The 23,268-nt window shown below is 35.6% G+C and overlaps 1 protein-coding gene across 2 annotated transcripts in view; it reads left to right on the top strand.

Annotated features, from left to right (window-relative positions):
* RAB3GAP1 (RAB3 GTPase activating protein catalytic subunit 1) overlaps positions 1 to 23,268 on the top strand; it is a 103,809-nt gene that overhangs the window by 37,866 nt on the left and 42,675 nt on the right. For both annotated transcript variants that reach the window (XM_012468455.2, XM_012468454.2), the window contains exons 6-8: positions 15,548 to 15,667; positions 17,454 to 17,619; positions 23,069 to 23,168. In XM_012468455.2, coding sequence (XP_012323878.1) covers positions 15,548 to 15,667; positions 17,454 to 17,619; positions 23,069 to 23,168 — 386 coding nt within the window. The remainder of the gene's footprint in view (positions 1 to 15,547; positions 15,668 to 17,453; positions 17,620 to 23,068; positions 23,169 to 23,268) is intronic.

The raw sequence follows: 23,268 nt of genomic DNA, 5'->3' as shown, positions 1-23,268 counted from the left end.
GGCATGAGCCACCACACCCAGCCTCTCATCCTAATTTTAATTTTGAAATCTTTCATGCGTTTATTTGCCCATGTATATTTTCTCTATATTACAGTGTCCAAGTCTTTTGCACATAGTTTAATTGGGTTGCTTGTAACAGATAAGACTGTAACTTATCTTTTCATTTCTCTTATGATGTCTTTTCTAAAACAAAAGTTTTAAAATTGAGTGAAGTTCAATTTTATTAATTTTTAATTTTATGGGTTGTGCTTTTGGTGCCATATCTGAGGACTTTTTGCTCTAAGCACAAATCTTTCTCCTATTAAAAAATTATTTTATTTTGAAATTATTCAAAATATGAGGGTGAAAGCAGCTGTTCATGGATGCTGGGGATGGTGGTAGCAGATCCATTACCTGGTTGGCAAAAGGGGTGGTGGAAAAACCCCTAATCTCAGTATATCCATTTTGATATTTAGATCTTACCTGATTTCTTTCAGCAGTGTTTTACAGTTTTCAGCATGAAGATCCTATAAATGTTATATTATGTTTCTACTTGCTGCTTTTTTATAAAGGAGCTATTATAATGATATTTTTAATTTTTTTCATTTCCAGTTGTTCATTACTAGTATGTAGGAATATGGCTGATGTTGAGGGGTTGACCTTGTATCCTGTAACCTTGCTAACCTCAATTACTAGTTCTGGGAGTTGTCATTTCTTTGGGATTTTCTATATATACAGTCATTGTCTCTGAATATGGATAGTTTTATTTTCTTTCTAATCTCCATTCTTTTTTAAAAATACATATTGCAACATACCATCAAGCAATCTAGTCATTTTTTTTTTCTTTTTAAAACTGGCTAGAGCTTCCAGTAAAATATTGAATAGGATTTGCTCATCTCAGGGGGAAAGCAGTTAGTCTTTTACCATTAAGTATGATGTTAGCTGTAGGTTTTATCATAAATGCGCGTTATCAGATTGAGAAAGTTTCCTTTTGTTTCTGCTTTGCTAAGAGTTTTTTATTATGAATTGATGTTGGATTTTGTCAAATGCTTTTTCTGTTTAAATTGATATGATTGTTTGTTTTTTTTTTCTTTAGATTTTTAATATGTTGATTGCATTGATTGATTTTTGGATACATAACCAGCTTTGCATTCTCAAGATAAACTCCACTTCTTTGTGGTATAATTTGTATTTCTGTGTGTGTGTGTGTATTGCTGTATTTGATACGCTAATAGTTTGTTGAGGACTTAGGTGTCTGTGTTCATGAGGGACGTTGGTCTGTAGTTTTCTTTTCTCATGCTTTGATTTTGGTATCAGAGTAATGTTGGCCTCATAGTGTGAGTCAGAAAGTATTTAAGTATTTTGTTTTCTTCTATTTTCTTTGAGAGAGTATGTAAAATTGATTTTTTTCTTTTTTAACTGTTTGATAGAATTTGCCTTTGAAACTTTCTGGGCCTGGCATTCTCATTTTATGGAGTTGTCAATTCCTTCTAGGGTCTAGGATTTAAGCAGAGGTCTCAGTTCCAGTTCCTTGCCTCATGTATACCCATATCCCTGAGAAGTCATTCAAAACATTACAACCTCCATAGTGATAGTGATTTGGATTGATGGAATAAACCTAAATCTAAAGGATATAGAAGGAAGCTTGTGTGTTTAGGTTATATAGCAGAGAAATTGGTAACCTTATCAGAAAGATATGCAGCTTCCAAGTCCCAGGGCCTCATAAGCAGAGGCACAGTTGTGGATGATAATATCGGAGTGATATTGTGCTTCTGGAAGCCGAGTTTCTGGGCCTAGCCTTATTTATATTTATCATGAGACTGGAACATTCTTAGACATAGCCTAATCTAGATACGTGCCAGAGACCGCTTTTCCTGGCCTGGGTATACCTCATCATCTCAGAGTTATATAATTCACATATGACTGCTAGGCTAAAATACATGGTATTGTCAGACATAAACAGACTTTTCTTTCATCATTCTTGTTCTTTCCAGTCTAGCACAGCATACTCAGCTTTTGCAAACATTTTTATAAGTCAAACTAACAGACTTTTAACAGTAAAAGGCTTACCCTGTAAAATCCCAGCCCCCGCTGCTCAGCTGGTAGGGCCTATAGCCAGACCTGATCTTCCCCTGGTATTTTTCAGTCACCTTCTATGCTCACTTTTGCCTTTCAGTATACTGTTTGTTTCTGTTATCCAGAAACTCCTTTTTATTCTTTCAAATTCAGCTGTGTATTTTACAAAATTGTCATATTTGATGAGGTATTTCTTTGTGTTTTGGGGCAGGGAGGGTCTGTGTCATGTCAGTTGGTTGGAAGTCATGTCATATGGTTGGAAGTCACTTTCAGTTTTGTCTTACTTGATCTTTCTTAAAGTTTAGAAAGCCAACAACAAAGCTTTTGAGAACTGTTTAAAAATTAGGCATATTAAAAGTATGTGTATTTTCTTTTATTCAACAAATGTTATTTTTAAACATTTATTGTGATCCAGATATGGGAATATCAAGGATAAAACATGGTTCCTGCCTTAGTAATCTTTGGCATTAGTATAAAGGGAGTAGACAACAATAACATTTTGTGATAAATGCCCTCATAGAGGGCAGAACACAAGGTTTGATGCAAACTCATAGGAAGTACTTGTAATTCAGACAGATTAAGTCAGGAAAATGTTTCCAGACAAGGTGATACCTCACCTGAATCCTGAAAGACAAGTGAGAATAAGCCAGGTGAATAAACTTAACTAATAAGTTAGGTAAAAAGACACTTGAAGCAGAAGGAAAGCATTCGTAGAGGTGATGATGTTTAAATAAACTTTTGAAACTTGCAGGTAGTTTGGTAAGGTTGGGTATGGGAGCAGAGAGTTGGGAATGGGGAAAGATGAAAAGGACTTTGGTATGTAGATATTTTAAGACTCATGTGAACTGCGTATCTTAAGAGGATTTCATAATATTCTTCTACTTCTGTTTTATTCATAGAATTTTTGTTGTAACTGTTAATAAGTGAATGTCTCAAAAATTTCAAGGATACAAATTACTTGTAATGTGTCAGAGATACTGAAGAGTAACATGCATAGAAGTTTTCACCTATACATTTATTTAAATTTAAATTAGAAAAAGTTAAACCAGAATTAAAGCAATGATGGTGAAAATCTGAAAACAATTTTGTAATATAGGCATCTTTAATTATTTATATTCAACTATACCATAAACATACAATTAGTATAGGTTGACCCTGTCAGAGTAATTTAAAATTAATATATGATTTACTTAGATTTTCAAATCAAATTCTAGAAAATAGATTTTTGGCATTTATGTTCAATGCTCAATTTTGGTAGTTTGAGTTTGTCTGTGATCTATATCTATTTTGAGATCTTCTAGTTTCAGTTTTCATATCAAACACCTCCCAGATTAGCTTCAAGACTATTTAACTTTGTTAAGGGTGTTTTATAAAAATGGACTTTAAAAGATATGTGGGCATGATCAATTTTATGTTCTTGGCAGTGTAATTGATCTTAATGATGTGATTTGCCAAATGTGTCTTGCAGCCTTCTAATATACCTATCCTTTAAACACTTCTTTTTCTTTAAATGCCTTCTAGTGGGTGTTTCCCAAAACCATCGTTACAGATTTATTATCTTGATTATTTTTCATAATATAAATAACCCTGGAAATGACATAGATTTTAACCGTAGCCAACATTTATGTCCAAATGTAAATTCATAAGCAGAGTTTTTAATAGGAAGGTGTGGTAGGCAAGATAATGAGCCCAACTAGTCCCCAGAGATGGTCCACATCCTAAATCTTAGAACCTGTGAATATAAGTTATGTGGCAAGATGGATTAAGGGAGCAGATGGAATTAACATTGCTTAGCAGTCGACTTTAAGTTAGGGAGATTTATCCTGGATTATCTGGGTGGTCCCAGTGTAATCACAAGAGTTCTTAAAATTGGAATAGGGAGACAGAGGAGAGTTAGGGTCATATTGCTGTGAGAAGAACTGGTCCCAGTGATGCAGGTTTTGAAGATGGAAGAGGAGGGCCAAAAGCCAAGTAATGAGGGTAAGCCTCTAGAAACTGGAAAAGGCCAGGAATAGATTCTCCGCTGGAGCCTCCTGAAGGAACACAGCCTTGCTGACACCTTGAATTTAGCCTTGTGAGACCTGTGTCAGACTTCTGACCTGCAGAACTATAGGATGATCAACCCGTGTTATTTTAAGTCACCAAACTTGTAGTAATTTCTTACAGCAGCAATATGAATTAATACAGAAAGTAAGAGTGTGAAAGCTGTAGACACCTGGAGAGGCGCTATTGAGAGTGGAAAAATACACTGAAAAGACAGCTAGGTTTAAGGGAAGATATATTTTATCCCCATGGCTCTGCCTTTGTTGAGCATTGTCTTTGGGCCTTCAGCTTCAGTCATGCTTTATTGGTCACCACAAAGGAACAGTCCACAAATAATCTTGTGAATTATTAAATAATTATTATGGCTTTTAAGAAATATTTATTTTTGTGATTTTTTTTTTTGAAGACGGTGTCTTACTGTGTCCCTCAGGCTGGAGTGCAGTGCCGCTATCTGGGCTCACTGCAACCTCCGCCTCCCGGGTTCAAGCAATTGACCTGCTTCAGCCTCCCGAGTAGCTGGGATGACAGGTGCATGCCACCATGTCCAGCTAATTTTTAGTATTTTAATAGAGAGGTGGTTTCACCATGTTGCCCAGGCTGGTCTTGAACTACTGAGCTCAGGCAGTCTGCCCACCTCAGCCTCCCAAAGTGCTAGGATTACAGGTGTGAGCCACTGCACCCAGCCTCATTTTTGCGATTTTTAATGTATTTTTTTGCTGTCAATAGAGATGCATGTAAAGGTCCTTAGGGCTATTCTAAAAGCTGATTTTGCAAAACCTGACAGTTTTGAGAAATCAGCATTTTAGAATAGCCCTAAGGACCTGTAAAATGTTCTCATTCTTCCAAAAGTAAATGTTAAGAGGACTTCTGGTAGTGGCAGTGTGAAATGGTTAGTGATTCCTCTTTACTAAAGAGGAATTTTTTTAAAAAGGCATTAAACTGGACAGAACTGTCAAAAAACAACCATTTCTGGCCCCTCTTCCTATAGCTGTTTGTATCACTTCCCTTCTTCTCCCTAACCTATGTTGGTGATAACCGAGCTTTCTAGTCTAGATTGGCCATGAAAATACCACCTGTGTTGCCAGATGAGCATATTTAATTCTTTACTGGGGGAGAGGGAAGGCACAAAAACTTTTGCCTTTGCCAATCAAAAGGAACGGATTTGGTTGGGAACAGATAGGTAAAACCTGTACCTTTGTTAGACCAAGGTTGCATTCCCAGTTCAAGGCAAGTGATGGATTAGTCAGAAATTTAACAGGGAGATCTTGCATTACAGCCATAGAAAGACTGAGATACCATCTCTCTACACATCCCTAGATGACAGAAAAACTACATATATGCAGGAGAGACTGAGCAGAGCCCAAACTTGAGTGCTGGTTGCAATTCTGAATGCATTCCCCAATCTACACACATTTAGCAGAAAGTAAAAGGAAAACCTTATAGGCTTAGGTGTTTCGGCATGATCTGTGCCCAAATTATTGGTTTACCCACAAACTATACAGACAAGAGGTAGCCCCTAGAGAGCCAGGCTGAAATATTGAAAATAAGAATAAAGCAATGGAATAGAGTTATCAGAGGCTGCACTCTGTTGAGAAGACAATTTCCTCAGTGTAAGTCCAGGCAAGTTACTAAATGCAAACAAATTGGAAAAGGTAACAACCCTCAGAAAAGTTCAACAGAATCTGGTTTTGCTATAATATATTATCAAAATATACGGTTTTCAACCACAAATTACTAGATGTACAATGAAACAGGAAGTGTGACCCATACAAGGGGAAAAAATAGTAGAAATGGACTCTTAATGGGCCTAGATATTAGATTTAGCAGTAACATCAAAACATTTATTACAAGTATGTTAAGAGAATTGAAGGAAAGGGTTTTCAAAGAATTAAATCCTCACAATGAGTTACATAGTAGTCTCAATAATAGAAACTATAATAACCAAATGGTAGCCAAGTGTGGTGGCTCATGCCTGTAATCCCACCATTTTGGGAGGCTGAGGTGGGCAGATCACTTGAGGTCAGGAGTTCGAGACCAGCCTGGGCAACATGGTAACACCCCATCTCTACTAAAAATAAATAAATTTTAAAAAAATTAGCCAGGCCTGGTGGTATGTGCCCATAGTCCAGCTACCCGGGAGGCTGAGGTAGGAGAATTGCTTGAACCTAGGAGGTGGAGGCTGCAGTAAGCAAGATACTGTTTTACACCAGCCTGGCCAACAGAGTGAAACTCCATCTCATACAAGCAAAGAAAAAAACAAATAGAAACCCTAGAGTTGGAAAGTATAATTGAAATGAACTTTCTTTACATTGGCTCAAAAGTAGATCTGAGATGATAGAAGAGTTGGTAGATTTGAAAAAATTAACAGAAATTGTCCAGTCCAAAGAATAGAGAAAAACGTTTGGAGAAAAAAAGAATAGAACCTCTGAGATCTGTGGGTCAGTGTCAAGTGTTCCAAAGCATGCATGTAATAGGACTCCCAGGTGAAGAGAAAGAAAGTGGTAGAAAAACAAATTTGAAGAAATAATAGCTGAGAATTTTCCAAATTTGATTAAAAACACTCAGAACCAGAAGCCTTAGTGAACCTTAAGTAAGATAAACACAAAAGACAACCACCCATACTAGACATGGTATGGGCAACCTGCTGGATCCCTTAGATGGAAAGAAAATCTTGTAGGCAACAAGAGAAAAATGACTTCTCATGTACAAGAGAATAATACTCTTGGTTGACTTCTCATCAGAAACAGTGGAGGCCAGAAGGCAGTGCAATGACACATTCAAAGTTCTGAAAGGAGCTCACACCTGTAATCCCAGCACTTTGGGAGGCTGAGACGGTTGATTGCCTGAGCTCAGGAGTTTGTGACCAGCTTGGGCAACATGGTGAAACCCCGTCTCTACTTAAAAAAAAACAAAAACAAAAACATTAGCTGGGTGTGACAGCTTCGCCTGTAGTCCCAGCTACTCAGGAGGCTGAGGTAAGAGAATTGCTTGAACTGGGAGGCAGAGGTTGCAGTGAGCTGAGCCACTGCTCTCTAGCCTGGGCGACAGAGCGAGAGTCCGTCTCAAAAAAAAAAAAAAAGTTAGTTCTGAAAGGAAGACAAAAAGACAAAAAACAAACCCACTATTGACCAAGAATTCTATATCCATTGAAACTGTATTTCAAAAATAAAGGTGAAATAATGATATTGACAGGAAAATTGACAGAATTCATCCTTGCCTTACAAGTAATACTCAAAGAAATAGAGGGTAACTTGAATTCATAGGAAGGAATGAAGAACATTGGAAATGCTCTAGTAAATACAATAAATATATTCTCGTAATTTAAAAACAAAATGTAAGATTGTTTAAGCAATAATTACAGCAATGTGTTGTTAGGTTTATAACATACATGTAATTTGTAATATATATGACAATATTGTACAAAGGAAGAGGGGGAGAGAATGGAGTTATATTGTATAACATTGCTAGATTTTACTAGAACTAACCTGAGTAGATTATAAATTAAAGATGTGTATTATAATATCTAAAAAAAACTAAAAATAAATTCAAAAAAAGGAGTTGTTGATTGAAAACCTCCAGTTTCCCAGGTGTTTTTGTAAGTGGTAGGTATTTATGTCTAAGGAATTGTTTTTTCATTGGTTAGAACCACCATTTTTTGGTGATACAGTGTTTTATGCATATACTTCTATGCCACTTTTTTTTGAAGGGGTCCTTAATCTATTTCTTTCTAAGGTAATACATGTGAGAGCTGTAGAATGGTAGCATTCAAGGTGAGTGGTATGGTTTTATGATTTGCCTATGTGAAAGTAACAACAAATATATCAAATATCGGTTAAATTTTTGTTGTGGCACTTTTGGTCTTTATTGGACGAGGAAATAAAAATGCATCTTAAAATAAAATGAACAAAAATGAATGATTGATTGTCCTACCTTTGTCATTTGGAGGATGGGATGCTAAGACACATTTATATTTAAATACAGTATTTAGTATACATATGCAATCTATTATTCAGATGAAACAGTTATTAAGAAGTACAATTGTGACATTTTCATTTGAGTTGATACATTTGGTCTAATAAATTTAAGTTACTGGGCTAGAAATTTTAGGAAATATGAAGATTTATTAATGAAACTTGCCCTGATAGGTATGTAGTGGTTTCTCACTGTTGTTTTAATTTCTCTTCCCTGATTACATGTGATGGAACATCTTTGCATATACTTGTTTGCTATCTTTATATCTTCTTGGGTGAGGTGTCTGGTTGAAGTCTTTTGGCCTTTTTTTTTTTAAGTTGGATTATGTTCTTATTTTTGAGTTTTAAGAGTTCTTTGTAGATTTTGGATAACAGTTCTCTATTTGAAATGCCTTTTGCAAATATTTTCTCCCAGACTATGGTTGTGTCTTTCATCCTCTTGACAGTGTCGTTTACAGAGCAGAAATTTTTAATTTTAATGAAGTCCAGCATATCAGTTTGTTCTTTTTGTGAATTGTGCCTTTGGTATTGCATCTAAAAAGTCATCAACAAGCCCAAAGTTATCTAGATTTTATTCTGTGTTCTAGGAGTTTTGTAACTTTGCATTTTATATTCAGGTCTGTAATCCATTTTAACTTAGTGTTTGTGGATGATGTAAAGTCTGTCTAGATTTATTTTTTTGCGTGTGGATGTCCAGTTGTTCCAGCACCATTTGTTGAAAAGACTATCTCCATTGTATTGCCTCTGCTCCTTTTCAGAGATTAGTTGATAATATTTATGTGTGTCTATTTCTGAGCTCTCTGTTCTGTTCCATTGATCTCTATTAGTCTGTTCTATTTGCCAATATGACACTGTATTGATTTCTGTAGCTTTATAGTAGGGCTTGAAGTTTGATAGTGTTAGTTCTCCAACTTTCTTCTTCTTCTTTGGTATTTTATTATTATTTTGAGTTTTTTTTTTTTTGCTTCTGCTTATAAACTTTATAATCAGTTTGTGGATATCCTTACAATAACTTGCTGAAATTTTGATTGGGATTGCATTGAATCTGTAGTTGAAGTTGGAAAGAACTGATATCTTGATAATACTGTCTTCCTATTCATGAATATAGAATATCTCTTTATTATGTGTGTGCTTGGTGGTATTGGTGGTGGTAACTGTAATTATTTTGCCACTCCTCTATTGAAGAATAGTTAGGTTGTTTATACTGTACATACATCTTTTTGCATTTGTAAGAATGGTTTTGTAGCATAGATTTTGAGGTATATAATTGAGTTTTGTCAATTTTAAATATCGATATATTCTGCCCTTTTGCTCTCCAAAATTAAAAAAAAAATTTTTTTATTAAGAGACAGGGCCTCGCTCTGTCACCAGGCTGGAGTAAAGTGGTGTGATCATGACTCCCTGCAGCATTGACCTCTGGGCTCAAGTTATCCTCCTACCTCAGCCACCTGAGTAGCTAGGAGTAAAGATGCACACCACTATGCCAAGCTAATTTTTAAATTTTTTGTAGAGATGGGGGTCTCACTATGTTTCCCAGGCTGGTCTAGAACTTCTGACCTCAAGTGATCCTCCCACCTAAGCCTAAAACTTCTTTTAAAGTTTATATCACCACCTGTGGCATATTCCAGCACTCTTGTGAACATTGGAGTCTATCAGTACTTTATATTTTTTGCCAGTAGAGTAACAGTGATATCTTGTTTTAGTATTTATTTTTCTAATAGTGAGATTGAGCATCTCTTTATAGATGTATTAACTGTTCATATTTCTTATTCTGTAAAATGTATATTAGTTTTTTCTCATTTTTTATGTTTAATTTTTTTATTGTGGTGAAACATCCGTAACAAAATTTGCCATTTTAACCATTTCTAAGTGTACAGTTCAGTGGTATTGAGTACATTCACATTTTTGTGCAACCGTCACCACTATCCTTCTCCAGAACTTTATCATCCCATACTGAAACCCTGTAACCATTAAAAAATGACTTCTCTCCTCTCCCTCTTAGCCACTGGAACCAGTATTACTTTCTTTCTGTATGACTTTCATTCTTTTAGTACCTCATGTAAGTAAAATCAGTGTAACATTTGCCCTTTTTTTTACTGGCTTTTATTTCACTTAGCGTAATGTCTTCTAAGTTCAGCTGTGTTGCAATATGTATTAGAATTTATTTGTTTTTAAAGGTAAATAATATTTGATTGTATGTATATACCACATTTATCCATTCATCTGTAGATGGGCATTTGGATTGCTTCTACCTTTTGGTTACTCTGAATAATTCTGCTATGAACGTGGGTGCACAAATACCTATTTGAATCTCTGTTTTCATTTCTTTTGAATTTATAATCAGTGTTTTGCTGGATCAAATGGTTAGTTTGTGTTCATTTTTAAAAATAATCTACCATACTGTTTAACTGTTTCACAGTTCTACCAACAATGCCCAAGGATTTTGATTTCTCTGCATCCTTGCTAACCCTTGTTGTTGGTTTCTTTGATAATAGCATCCTAATGGGTATGAGGTGTTATTCATAGTAGATTCAATTTGCATTCCTCTAAGATTAGTGATGTTGAGGATTTTTTCATGTGCTTATTTGCCATTTGTATATTTTCTTTTGAGTAACATCCATCCAAGTCCTTTGCCCATTTTAAAATCTGGTTTGGTTTTTGTTGTTGTTGATTTTTACTTATTTTTTTTTTTAAAGCTCCCACTTAATGTTTGTTTACTTTGGATGAAGGCATAGTCGATTCAAGTAGACCTATTGAGAAAAAAATAATGACTTAAATTGACATTTTAAAGATCATAAAGAAGAGAGTACATTCAACAAGTGATCCTCCCACCTCAACCTCCCACGTTGCTGGGACTACAGGCACTCTCCATCATGCCCAGCTAATTTTTACAATTTTTTGTAGAGGGGTATCTTGCTATGTTGCCTAGGCTGGTCTTGAACTCCTAAGCTCAAGTGATCCTCCTGCCTTGGACTGCCAAGATACTGGGATTACAGGTGTGAGCCACCACACATGGCAAGGTGAATCTTTAAAGGACTTGTGAGAATTTGGGTATTTAGTAATGGCAGTACAGTGGATGAGGGGGAGACATTTTATCAATAAATGGAGGAAACAAAGGCTTAGGAGATGGAAGGTAGATTGCAGATAAATGGCAATTCAGCTTGGGTTGTTATTCAAGTATACAGTGGCACTGTGTGTGTGTGTGTACAGTAAGAAGATTGTTTGACAACAGCTGTCAGTGTTAAAATGCAAATGTTCTTTTATCCAGCAATCACTAGAAATTTATTACAGAGATATATTTGTAGAAAGAGACAGTTGCAGTATTGTTTTTTTTTTTTTAAACACTTGCAGGACATAGGACAAATGCAGCATGATATTTAAGCCTCAAAGAAATGTTCTACCTAAGAAAGAAGCAAAGAATTGGAAAGATAAGAAAAATAAAATATGGCAAATACATTTGATTAAAGTTGTTCAAACACACTAGTACTCAAATTAAAAATAAAGCAGGCCAGATATGTCGCTGGAGCCCAGGAGTTGGAGGCCACAGTGAGCCATGGTTGCACCACTGCACTGCAGCCTGGGTAACAGAGCAAGACCTTCTCAAAGTAAATAAATAAATAAAAAGTAAGAAAAATATTTTAAATAAACTGCAACAGGTCAGGGTCACTGGTCTCATTGTTTAAGGTGTTATCTAAGCTCATGGTCTCATGACCAAGAAAATTAAGGAGTGTGGACACAAAGAGTAAAAGTTTAATAAGCTAAAGAAGAAAGCACTCCGCAGAGGAGAGGGGTCCTGGACGGTTTGCCATTTTTACAGCTGAATTCAAAAGATTTTTTTTTTTTAAAGGGAAAAAAAAAGGAAGAAAGAGAAAGAAAAAAAAAATGAAGAAGAGGAAGAAAAAGGAAGAGAAAGAGGGAGAGAGAATGGGAGTATTGCTTTATTGCCCAGGCTAGAATGCAGTCTAAAAATGGGAATTGAAAACCTATTTTATGCCAATAATTGTGCTTAACAATGGAGACAGGAAGGAATAAGGGAAGAAAATAGCAAACAAGCAGCCAACCAATATTTCATTTAAACCTATGAAATGCTATGCAATTATTAAGGAGTAAGGAGTGATTTACTTCCAATTATGTAGTCACTTTTGGAATAGGTGTGATATGGTACTGATAAGAATGTGTGTTTTGTGTATTTGAAGTGGATAGTTCTATAAATGTTTATTAAGTTTACTTGTTCCGGGTCTGAGTTCAAGTCCTGGATGTCCTTGTTAATTTTCTATCTCGTTGATCAGTCTAATATTGCTTATATATCTGGGTGCTCCTGTATTGGGTGCATATATATTTAGAATCGTTAGCTCTTCTTGTTGCATTGATCCTTTTACCATTATGTAATGTCCTTCTTTGCCTCTTTTGATCTTTATTGCTTTAAAGTCCATTTTATCAGAGGTGAGAATTGCAACTCCTGCTTTTTATTTATTTATTTATTTATTTTTGCTCTCCGTTTGGTTGGTGAATCTTCCTCTGTCCCTTTGTTTTTAGTCTTTGTGTATAGTTGCATGTGAGATGGGTCTGGATACAGCATACTGATGGGTTTTGGCTTTTTATCCAGTTAATAATATATATGAATTTAATACTGCCATTTGATGCTAGCTGGCTGTTTTGCCTATTAGTTGATGTAAGTTCTTCATTATGTTAATGCTGTTTACTTTTTGATATATTTTTGGAAAGGCTGATACTGGTTGTTCCTTTATATGTGTAGTGCTTCTTTCAGAAGCTCTTGTAAAGCAGGCCTGGTGATGGTGAAATCTCTAAGTACTTGCTTGTTTGCAAAAGATTTTCTTTTTCCTTCGCTTGTGAAGCTTAGTTTGGCTGGATGAAATTCTGGATTGAAAGTTCTTTTCTTTAAGGATGTTGAATATTGGCCCCTACTCTTTTCTGGCTTGTAGGGTTTCTGCTGAGAGATCTGCTGTAAGTCTGACAGGCTTCCCTTTGTGGGTAACCTGACCTTTCTCCCTGGCTGCTCTTAGTATTTTCTCCTTCATTTCAACCCTAATGAATCTGACGATTATGTGCCTTGGGGTTGGTCTTCTCGAGGAATATCTTTGTGGTGTTCTCTGTATTACCGGGAGTTGAATATTGTCCTGCCTTGCTAGGTTGGGAAAGTTTTCCTGCATAATATCCTGAAGAGTATTTTCCAACTTGGATTCATTCTCTTCGTCACATTCAGGTACACCTATCAAACGTAAATTAGGTCTTTTCACATAGTCCCATATTTCTTGGAGACTTTGCTCATTCCTTTTTATCCTTTTTTCTCTAATCTTGACTTCTCGTTTTATTTCATTAAGTTGGTCTTTGACCTCTGATATCCTTTCTTCTGCTTGATCTATTCCACTGTTAAAACTTGTGCATACTTTGCAAAGTTCTTGTGTTTTTCAGCTCCATTAATTCATTTACATTCCTCTCTAAGTCATCTATTCTCATTAGGATTTCACCAAACCTTTTTTCAAAGTTCTTAGTTTCTTTGCATTGGGTTAGAACAAGTTCTTTTAATTCACAGAAGTTTCTTATCATCCACCTTCTGAAGCCTACTTCTGTTAATGGAATGCACTCATTCTCCATCAGGCCTTGTTCCGTTGCTGATGAGGAACTGTGGTCCCCTGTAGAGGGAGAGGCATTCTGATTTTGGGTATTCTCAGCCTTTTTACACTGGTTTCTTCCCATCATTGTAAATTTATCCACCTGTCATCTTTGTGATTACCGACTTTCAAATTAGGTCTCTGAGTGGATGTCCAACTTGTTGATTCCCAGCGCCAAAATCTGAGCAATCCACTGCACCGGCCAAAACAGCGGTGTTAAGATTGATGGTGGTTTTCTGCCTGGGAATCTCCAGTTTAGCTCCCTTCTTGAGTCCGTCCTTCAATCAACTGAATAGGCGACTCTGTCTTCCCGGAGCTCCAAACAACATCAACCAAAAGGGGACCCAGTCCCACTCACTCTGCACCAAGAACTGCTGTGCCGAGGCGCTGGCAAAACCGCCGCGCTGGCCATGAGTCGCACTGGCGACCTGTGGGGCTCCTCTGCTGGGAATCTCCTGGTCCATGAGCAACAAAAATTCGTCTGAAAGTGTGGCATCCTCTAGTTCTCTGCACTTTCACTGAGAGCTACAATCCCAAGCTGCTAGTGATCAGCCATCTTGGATCTCTCCCTCTCAAAAGATTTGCAGTATTGTTGCAGCAGCATGAAACTGGAAGTAAAGTACTGATCAGTAGGGGATTGTCCTTTGAAATGAAGCTTTACGAAGTATATAAATATAATCTTATTTGGGAGTAGGTGGTTACATGGATAAATGGACCATTTCTGGAAGAATAACCAAGAAATTGTTGACAGTAATTTAACACTAGTACAGGGGATGGAACAGGGGGATGTTCACTTGTTTTATTTTCTTTCTTTCAGGGACATTTGGAAAAAAGGAAACTATATTTTTCAAAAATCTTTAGCACTTAATTTTTAAAGCTCTGGATTATTTTCATTATTTTATGCTGCCTCTACATAACTAATTTTGATTTTTAGGGCTAGGAGGGTAGAGGCAGCATGAGGAAATGAAATAAGTTTTTGTCATCCAAATAATACATACGATCAATTAGACTTTATTTTTTAAATCATTACTGCTGTTGTAGGGATTGCTTGAGAAGAATGTTTATAAAAATAAGCATTAATAACTCTTCACATACCAGAGATTAAAATAATTTAGGCAAATGAGTAATACCGTTCACAAGTTATTTTCTTTATTTAAAAACTATTTAATAAAAATACAGAGTGAATAGGAGAGGAATTTTCAGTAGACAAGATCATCAATTTGACTATGTTTTTGTAAAAGTTTGGCAACAAATTTGTGACTTTAAAGGATGTGGCAACTGAATGAGAAGTTTTAATTAATGTAGCTGTCATAGCAAGATTAAGCTGTTTTATGATAATTTTTTAACCCCTTTTTAATATGTGTTGAGTAAAAGAACACAAGAATTCTTTAATTAGGATTCTTAATAAACTGTGTTCTCACATTTAGACAAGACTTGTACATCATTGCTGATAATTTTCCTGCAGTTTAGAGAATCTGTCAAACTTTCTTCATTTGGGAACTTAGTGCTGTCAGTTCATTAAAGCAAAATTTCAATAATTGCTTTCTTTTATCTTGTAAACTTAACTTTGAAGGCAAAACTGTTGTTTAATGGTCTTTGTGATATCTGCAAATTGTTTCTAATTGTTTCTAATTTGTAAAGAATAGAGGGGAACTAATAGGTGGATGATGGAAGTGCTTCTTAAAATTGAGGTCTTGGTAGGTTGGATTGCCATTTAAAGAAACACCTGTAGTTTAAACCTGACTTGTTAACTTTTCTGTAGGGAAATTTTTTTTGTGTTTTTCAAGTAATGGATTTTTGTGTCCTGAGGTTTCCCCTGTTTAATGCAGTAATTCTTTTTTTAAGGTATGGTCTGCGAGAGTTTGTAGTGATTGCCCCCGCTGCACACAGTGATGCTGTTCTCAGTGAATCTAAGTGCAACCTTCTTCTGAGTTCTGTTTCTATTGCCTTGGGAAACACTGGCTGGTAAGTGGACATTTTTTAAAACCTAGACAAAAAAACTATTTTTAATAATTTACGAAGACAAACAGTTATTAAAAGTTCGCTTTTTTATTGTAATTAGGAACTTAGTACATATATATTTTTAGTACATATGTATATATATATGCACATATACTTTTTTTTTCAGTAGAGACTGGGTTTTCACTATGTTAGCCAGGCTGGTCTGAAATTCCTGACCTCAGATGATCTGCCTGCCTCAGCCTTCCAGAGTGCTAGGATTACAGGTGTAAGCTACTGTACCTGGCCTCAAATAAACTCTGTTAAGTTTAATTAGTTGAAAATTTTTCTTTTAACAATATACCTGCATATTTTTATACTGGAATTTGGTATATAAGGACAAAACTAATAAAACCTAAATGGAGGCCATTTCTTTTTCTTTCTTTCTTTCTTTTTTTTTTTTTTTTTTTGCGACAGAGTCTCGCTCTGTTGCTCAGGCTGGAGTGCAGTGGCGCAATCTTGGCTTCCTGCAACCTCTGCCTTCTGGGTTCAAGCAGTTCTCCTGCCTCAGACTCCGAGTAGCTGGAATTAAAGGTTTGTGCCACCACACCTGGCTAATTTTTTGTATTTTTAGTAGAGATGGGGTTTTACTATATTGGCCAGGCTGGTCTTGAAATCCTGACATCAGGTGATCCACCCACCTCAGCCTCCCAAAGTGCTGGAATTACAGGCATGAGCCACCAGACCCAGCTAATGAAAGCCATTTCTAAAGATAATCTTACTGAAATAATTCAATGTGTATTTGGAATAACTTCTTTAAAAGTTAATTTTCAGTACCTTTAGGCTCTATTCTTAAAGTATTTAAGAAAGTGAAATTTGTTTAATCACTATTCTGTTATTTTGAGTTGTGTTTCATTTGTGTAGTGAATAGACTATGATACGCTAACTCTAAATCTACCGGGGAATAATTAATTTATTATAGTGGACGTACTCCGTGGTATATCCTAAGTGAGTAATTTTGCCTTTTAAAAAAAGGAATGGCTAGAATATTTGCTAATGTAGCATTATTAACTTGGGGATGTATTTGTACAATCCCTTCTTGTTATTTAAGGTAGTTATGTGTTACAAAGTTGCCACAAACACTGAGTTATCAATTCCTGACCTATTTCTCCTAGGTGAGATACAGACTTAGGTTCCTGTGAGCCGCTGGTCACATTTTTGTCAACCAATTAATACATAACCTTCTTTTATGTGTGTTTCTGTTTAAAGGTAGCTTATTTAATATACATTGTTGAGTCATTAACATTGAACTTGTAGCCAAAAGCAGTGTAACTTGTGCATGCACGAAGCTTAACACACGTATTTTCTCCATAAGGCACATCACAACCTTCTTGTGCTTAGGAGCCCTCCTTTATTTTTAGATGATATGAAAAATCTTTCACTACAATATTGGCTTAATTTACGTTGTTTAATACCTGTGAGTTTTATTATTAATTTGGGAAGACTAATATTAAATAATCACTTTTATTCAAGACAGTTTTCATTCTCATGTTTTCTGACTTTTAGTTAGCTGTTCTAAAACAATTTTCAGACTAATCAAAGTATCTCTAGATGATAGTTTCTTCAGTTTAGTAGTATAAGGAGAAAAAGAGATTAAAAATGTCTTTGTTACAAACCTGTGTTTTTGTTATTTCCAGTTTAGTGCTTTTAAATTCTTGAGATTAAAATAATTTGGGAAAAATTTGAGGTTCAGGAGTTCAGGTTTAATGTTTAATGAGCTTGTATTCTATTCCCTTTTAATCATGTCTTGCAGTCAGGTGCCACTCTTCGTGCAAATTCACCAGAAATGGCGAAGAATGTATGTAGGAGAATGTCAAGGTCCTGGTGTACGAACTGATTTTGAAATGGTTCATCTTAGAAAAGTGCCAAATCAGTACACTCACTTATCAGGTCTGCTGGATATCTTCAAATCAAAGATTGTGAGTTGACGTTGATATTGTCAGTCTTATCTGAGATCCAGATAAAAGTAGAGATTTGATCATTTTATTCAATATATAGAAACATTTCTCTATAATATTGATGATGTAATTGCTTGGAAGAAAGCTGTGAACACATAAATTACTTTATAATTTCAAAGAAACAACATACCTAATTATATTTTTAGTGTACTAATGTCAAAGCAACAACTGATTTGTTTTGTTTGTTCAGTCTGTTAGTATTTATTGACTGTGTTATGTCTTTTACTCTTTGTCCTCTGATGGTAATATTGCCAGTCTCCCAAGCTTAATGGGGTTCAGGTAGCTGCTTGTTTCAGCATTTGACTATGAGCTTCTTAAGGTCTAAACCCTTTGGGTTTTGAATTGCATTTTCCCCCCTAAATCTTTATTTGATTTAATTTTCAAGGTTAATCTGGCTTATATTCTAGGCCTGAGAGCGGCAGAGCTAAATGGGATATGCTAAATATATTCTTATATTCTATAACAACACTGTCTCTAGCTATGGAGGACTTGCCTGTGCTGCTCTGTGGGGAGTGGGAGAATGGGGACTGATTAGGACTTAGGTTGAGGAGCTGTTTGTGAATACTACCAGAAAAGAGAGAAAGCTAGAAAACCAAGTAGTGGAGGGGATCCTCTGCTTAGAGCAATATTACTCTTAGGTTATTAGGATGCTGATTTAAATTTGGGGTATGTTAAGTGCTAAACATGACACTATCTCACTTAAGTGACCAGATTTGATTAATAAACTGACATGTGTTGCATGATGGTTATTAATCACATTTGGTCACTTAAATGAGATAGTGGCAGTTTTAGCACTTAAATATGTAAGTATATTGATTATATACTTATATTAAGTTTTAGCACTTAAATATATAAGTATAATGAAGTATATTGATTATAAATAAATATATTAATTAGGATATATAATTACATATGTGGCATTCCTGCCAAAATGTTTAACATACTATAAATCAAAACATGAGGAAACAATCACACATTTCCAAAGTGAGCTGTATGTTGCAACAGTAACTGGTCAGTATCATGGTAGGCAAAATAAAGGCTGGAAGCTATTTAGATTTAAGGAGATAATGGGCCCTGACAGCTAAATGCAATGCATGATTCTTGATTGGATCCTTTATCGAAACAAAATAGCCAGTAAGGACATTATGGGACAGTTGGGATGACTTTAATATGGACTGTATATTAGAAAATAGTATCAATGTTAAAGTTATTGAGTGTCATAATTGTATTATGGTTGTATAGGATAATGCCCTTGTTCTTAGGAATTACATGCTACAGTATTTTTTTTTCTTTTTTTTTTACACCTTATAAAAAAATTAACTCAAGACATGCTAAAGTATTTAAGAGTGAATTGTCCTGATGCCTACGATTTACTTTTAGAAGGTTCAGCCAAAAAAATGTCATATGCATAATACATATATATGTGAATGTGTGGCAAAATGTTCTGTTTTTTTAATTTATTTTTCATTTTTTTAAAGATAGGGTTTCACCATGTTAGTCAGGCTGGTCTTGAACTCCCGACCTCAGGTGATCCACCCGCCTTGGCCTCCAAAGTGCTCGGATTACAGGCATGAGCCACTACACCCAGCCGGCAAAATGTTAATAATTATGAACTCTGTGAAAGTCATATGGGTGTTCATTGTGCTAGTTTTCCAACCTTTCTGAAGGTTTGAGAATTTTCAAAAGAAAAAGAATTATAAGAAAAAAAATTGCTGAAATTTGTTTTTTAATAGATAACATTTGTTAAAAAGATATTTAGGATTAGAATTTAATCATAAAAACATGTTTTTAGTGTTGAGGACCTAAATAGTGTAGTGTAGGATTATCACCAACCAGATAAATCCCTCTGATATTAAAAAAAAGTAATGAATTTACCAGGATAGCAAATTAGATTAAAAGCTTCGTTTTACCTCTCCACCCCTCTCCCAATTCTCCCCTCAAAATAACAACTGTTAGCAGTGGCTTGTGATTATCTCCATTAGAAAAATTACAGATGCTTTTAGAGAATTCCATGTATATATGTAATTTTCTTTTCAAAAACCTTCTGGGTTCTGAAGTGCTGTAGGTACTGCTAATTCCACATGTAGTTTGGAAATTTTTTGACAAAGGCAAGTATGTATTAGTACCTTCTCCATTAGTTTTCCTTTGCTCTCATCAGAAGTCTTCAATTATATTTTAATTTTTTATTTAATTTAATTTTATTTATTTATTTATTTTCAGTCTTTCTAAGGTTCAATTCACATATATATTTTAATTTTTTAGATCAAATTTCTAGTCACATGGAAATAATACTTTATTCCTTCTTTTTTTTTTTTTCTTTTTTTGAGATAGGGTCTCACTCTTATCACCCTATCACTCAGGCTGCACTGTAGGGTGTGATTATGGCTCACTGCAGCCTTGACCTCCTGGGCTCACTGAATCCTCCCACTTCAGCCTCCCAAGAAGTTGGGACTGCAGGCATGCACCGTCACACACAGCGAATTTTTGTATTTTTTGTAGGGACAGGGTTTCACCGTGTTAATCAGGCTGGTCTTAAACTCCTAGGCTCAAGCAGTCTACCTGCTCAGCCTCCCAAAGTGCCAAGTTAATAGACATGAGCTACCACTTTGGGCCTTATTCCTTCTTCTTAAGAAACCATTAATGAATATTATCTTCAGATCTTTTATGTCACATCTCTTTTTTGAAGCTAGGGACTACATTGATCTGTTGAACCTAACTTAGATCTTGGCTATTTACTAGTACTTTAAGGAAAAAACAGAGTTTAGTCAGTTTATCATATCGTCTGACAAACCTAAAACTTACTTTTCTGATACGAAACATCTCTCAAAATTGATTTGAGAAGAATTGAACTTAAGTGAGAGCTGGTTTAGGTTCTTAAGTTTAATCCTCTTCTGCCATAATCCTCTAAATATTTGAAAACTCTCAATTTCATCATCTTTTCTTTTTCAGTTCAGACATTCTTAGTTCTTGAGATGTTCTTTACATTTTATGGTATTATATTATGACTGTTGATTTGGATATTTATCTCTTTTAGAACTACTTTTTTATGTTTTGAGAAATTTAGCTTGCAGACTTATTTTGAATGAGTTTTATTTTAAATTTTGAATGTTCACTCCCATTCATCCTGTCTAATGGTTTTGTAGTTTTATGGTTACTCCCTACCTGCAGAATATTTCAGAACTAGGTCTTAAAGTTGTGTTTGGAGTCTCTTGCTCTGTGGTAATGTTGGGGATTTTGATAACTGGTCCTAGAATTTAGGTTGTTTGCTCACCACATGCGGGTAAGAGTTTTTTCCCCTCACACAACCCCCAGCCCTATACCTTCCATTAAAGCCATTGTGCCAAGCAGGAGTGACCTGTCCCAGTGTATGGCTTAAGCAGAGAGCCTTGCAATGCCCTCACTCTGGACAGAGACCTTTTGGTTTCATCCTAGGTTGTCAGTGCTATCTTCCACACCTTGAGGCATGTGCCTTGAACCCCACTTATCCTCCAGGGTCCACAAAGATATTTCCATCATTTTTCATCTAATTCGTTCTCTTTGCTTTTCTTTTCTCCTCTCCCTCCCCCTCCCCCTCCCCCTCTCCCTCTTCCCCTTCTCCTCCCCTCCTCTCCCCCTCCCCTTCCCTCCCTCCCTCCTTCCTTCCATCTTTGTCTGTCTTTTCTTTTCTCTTTTCTTTTCTTTTCTTTCTTTTTTTGAGACAGGGTCTCACTCTGTCGCCCAGACTGGAGTGCAGTGGCATGATCTTGGCTCACTGCAACCTCTGCCTCCCAGGATCAAGGGATTCTCCTACCTCAGCCTCCCAAGTAGCTGGGATTACAGGCACATGTCACTACCACCTGGCTAATTTTTGTATTTTTAGTAGAGACAGGGTGTCACCATGTTGGCCAGGCTGGTCTTGAACTCCTGATCTCAAATGATCCACCCCCCACAACCTCCTAAAGTGTTGGGATTACAGGCGTGAGCCACAGTGCCCAGCCCTAATTATTTCTTTCTGGGTATATCTTTGTATTTATCTGTGTGACTGGATGAGATGTTATGTGTCAAAGTGGCCTTGTTATGGCTTCTAGAACATTTGTTTCTTATTATGGATGAATGCTTGCTTATTTCATTTCTGGACCTGACTAAAAAGTTGATATACTGACCAGCCAAAATGTTACCTTGCTGTCTGGGACACAGGAGCCCAAAACTGAATTAGGTATTTTGGGAGCAGTTGTCTTCTATTGTGATTTCAGATTGAGTTTGTATTCTTAAAGCTATTAGTGACATTTATAAATGCTGCTGCTGAGCCGAATGTAAATGTCATGTGTTCCTTTGCTATTCAAACTGTAGTCTCTTGAATAGCAGCTTCTGGAAGCTGGAGAGTATTGAAGCTGCATTTCATAAGTACCCTAGGTGATTCCTATGCATATTTAAGTCCTACTTTATATTAGTTTAGATTAAGCATTATGAAGGGAAGCTGAGATCATAGGATATTTAAATGATAGTATTAAGTTTTATGATTTTTAGTGAATTAACAGATTTTTCTTTTGTTAAATAATTTGTTAAGTTTTCTTTTGTTAACTGATTTGTTATTCTATTTTGTGTGAGTGATTGTTCATTTGTCTCAGTGTGAAATTCTGGTTAAATATTCAAGACTGGCTTTAATTTGAGTTTATTTTCATTTAAAAGAAAGAAAAGACATAATATCTCCAAACCAAGTCTTATGCTTTATAATAGTTTTACTTATTTGAAAAATGAATCACCTTTCACATTTAGTATGTCTGAAGTGAATAGTAAGAAATTATATTTTATAATTAAAATTGTAAAAGATATTTTAAAGACCATTTTGCTTAATATAATTTAATATCCTTTTCTAATAGCAGTTTAAACAGCTTTATTTTAAAGTAATTTGTTCTATGGCATTGTTTTTGAAACTTTTTTTTAGCTACATCAAATGAAAACGTGTGGAAGCAGTATGCAGAAATTATGGAAATCCTTCTCTACACACAACTTTGTGCACAAAAATACAGTGATTCTTTGGAAAGTTTACTTCTTCATTTTTTAAAACCCATTCTCACAATTGCAGTATGGTTCCTTACTGCAGGATCTTTCCCAGGATCTTTCCTCTTGTTCATCCCTGATCCACCTCTTGAGCTTTTGGACTTTGAGAATTTCTTTGGTAAAAAGGATTTCCTAAATTTTGCATCTTTGGCTGTAATGACTTTGGTGACTTATTTTTCCTTTGGAATGGCTAGAATATCATGTTTTTAATAACTAGAATATGCACACTATTGTTTAACACTAGAATCTGAAAATCCAGGTTTCATAAAGGTAGTGTTAATCCATTCCATAAATTTGAAATTTTGGTGTTGAATTAATAGGAAAAGGGTACCAGCATTTACATGGTGTTGTCTTTGTATGTGTTTCCTAGGGATGTCCTTTAACTCCATTGCCTCCAGTTAGTATTGCTATTCGATTTACCTATGTACTTCAAGATTGGCAGCAGTACTTTTGGCCTCAGCAACCTCCAGGTGAGATCATTGAGAACTATATTTAACGTATTAAATATAAATGGAAAAGAAGATACATTCAGAAATTAAAATGAACAGTGTCAAGTGTTTTGCATCAGAA

The sequence above is a fragment of the Aotus nancymaae genome, unplaced genomic scaffold (assembly GCF_030222135.1).
Source record: "Aotus nancymaae isolate 86718 unplaced genomic scaffold, 86718_ANA_hifiasm-v0.15.2.pri h1tg000029l, whole genome shotgun sequence".
Taxonomy (NCBI): Eukaryota; Metazoa; Chordata; class Mammalia; order Primates; family Aotidae; genus Aotus; species Aotus nancymaae.
Note: the sequence above shows the minus strand (reverse complement) of the source record. Positions and strands in the feature narration are given on the sequence as shown.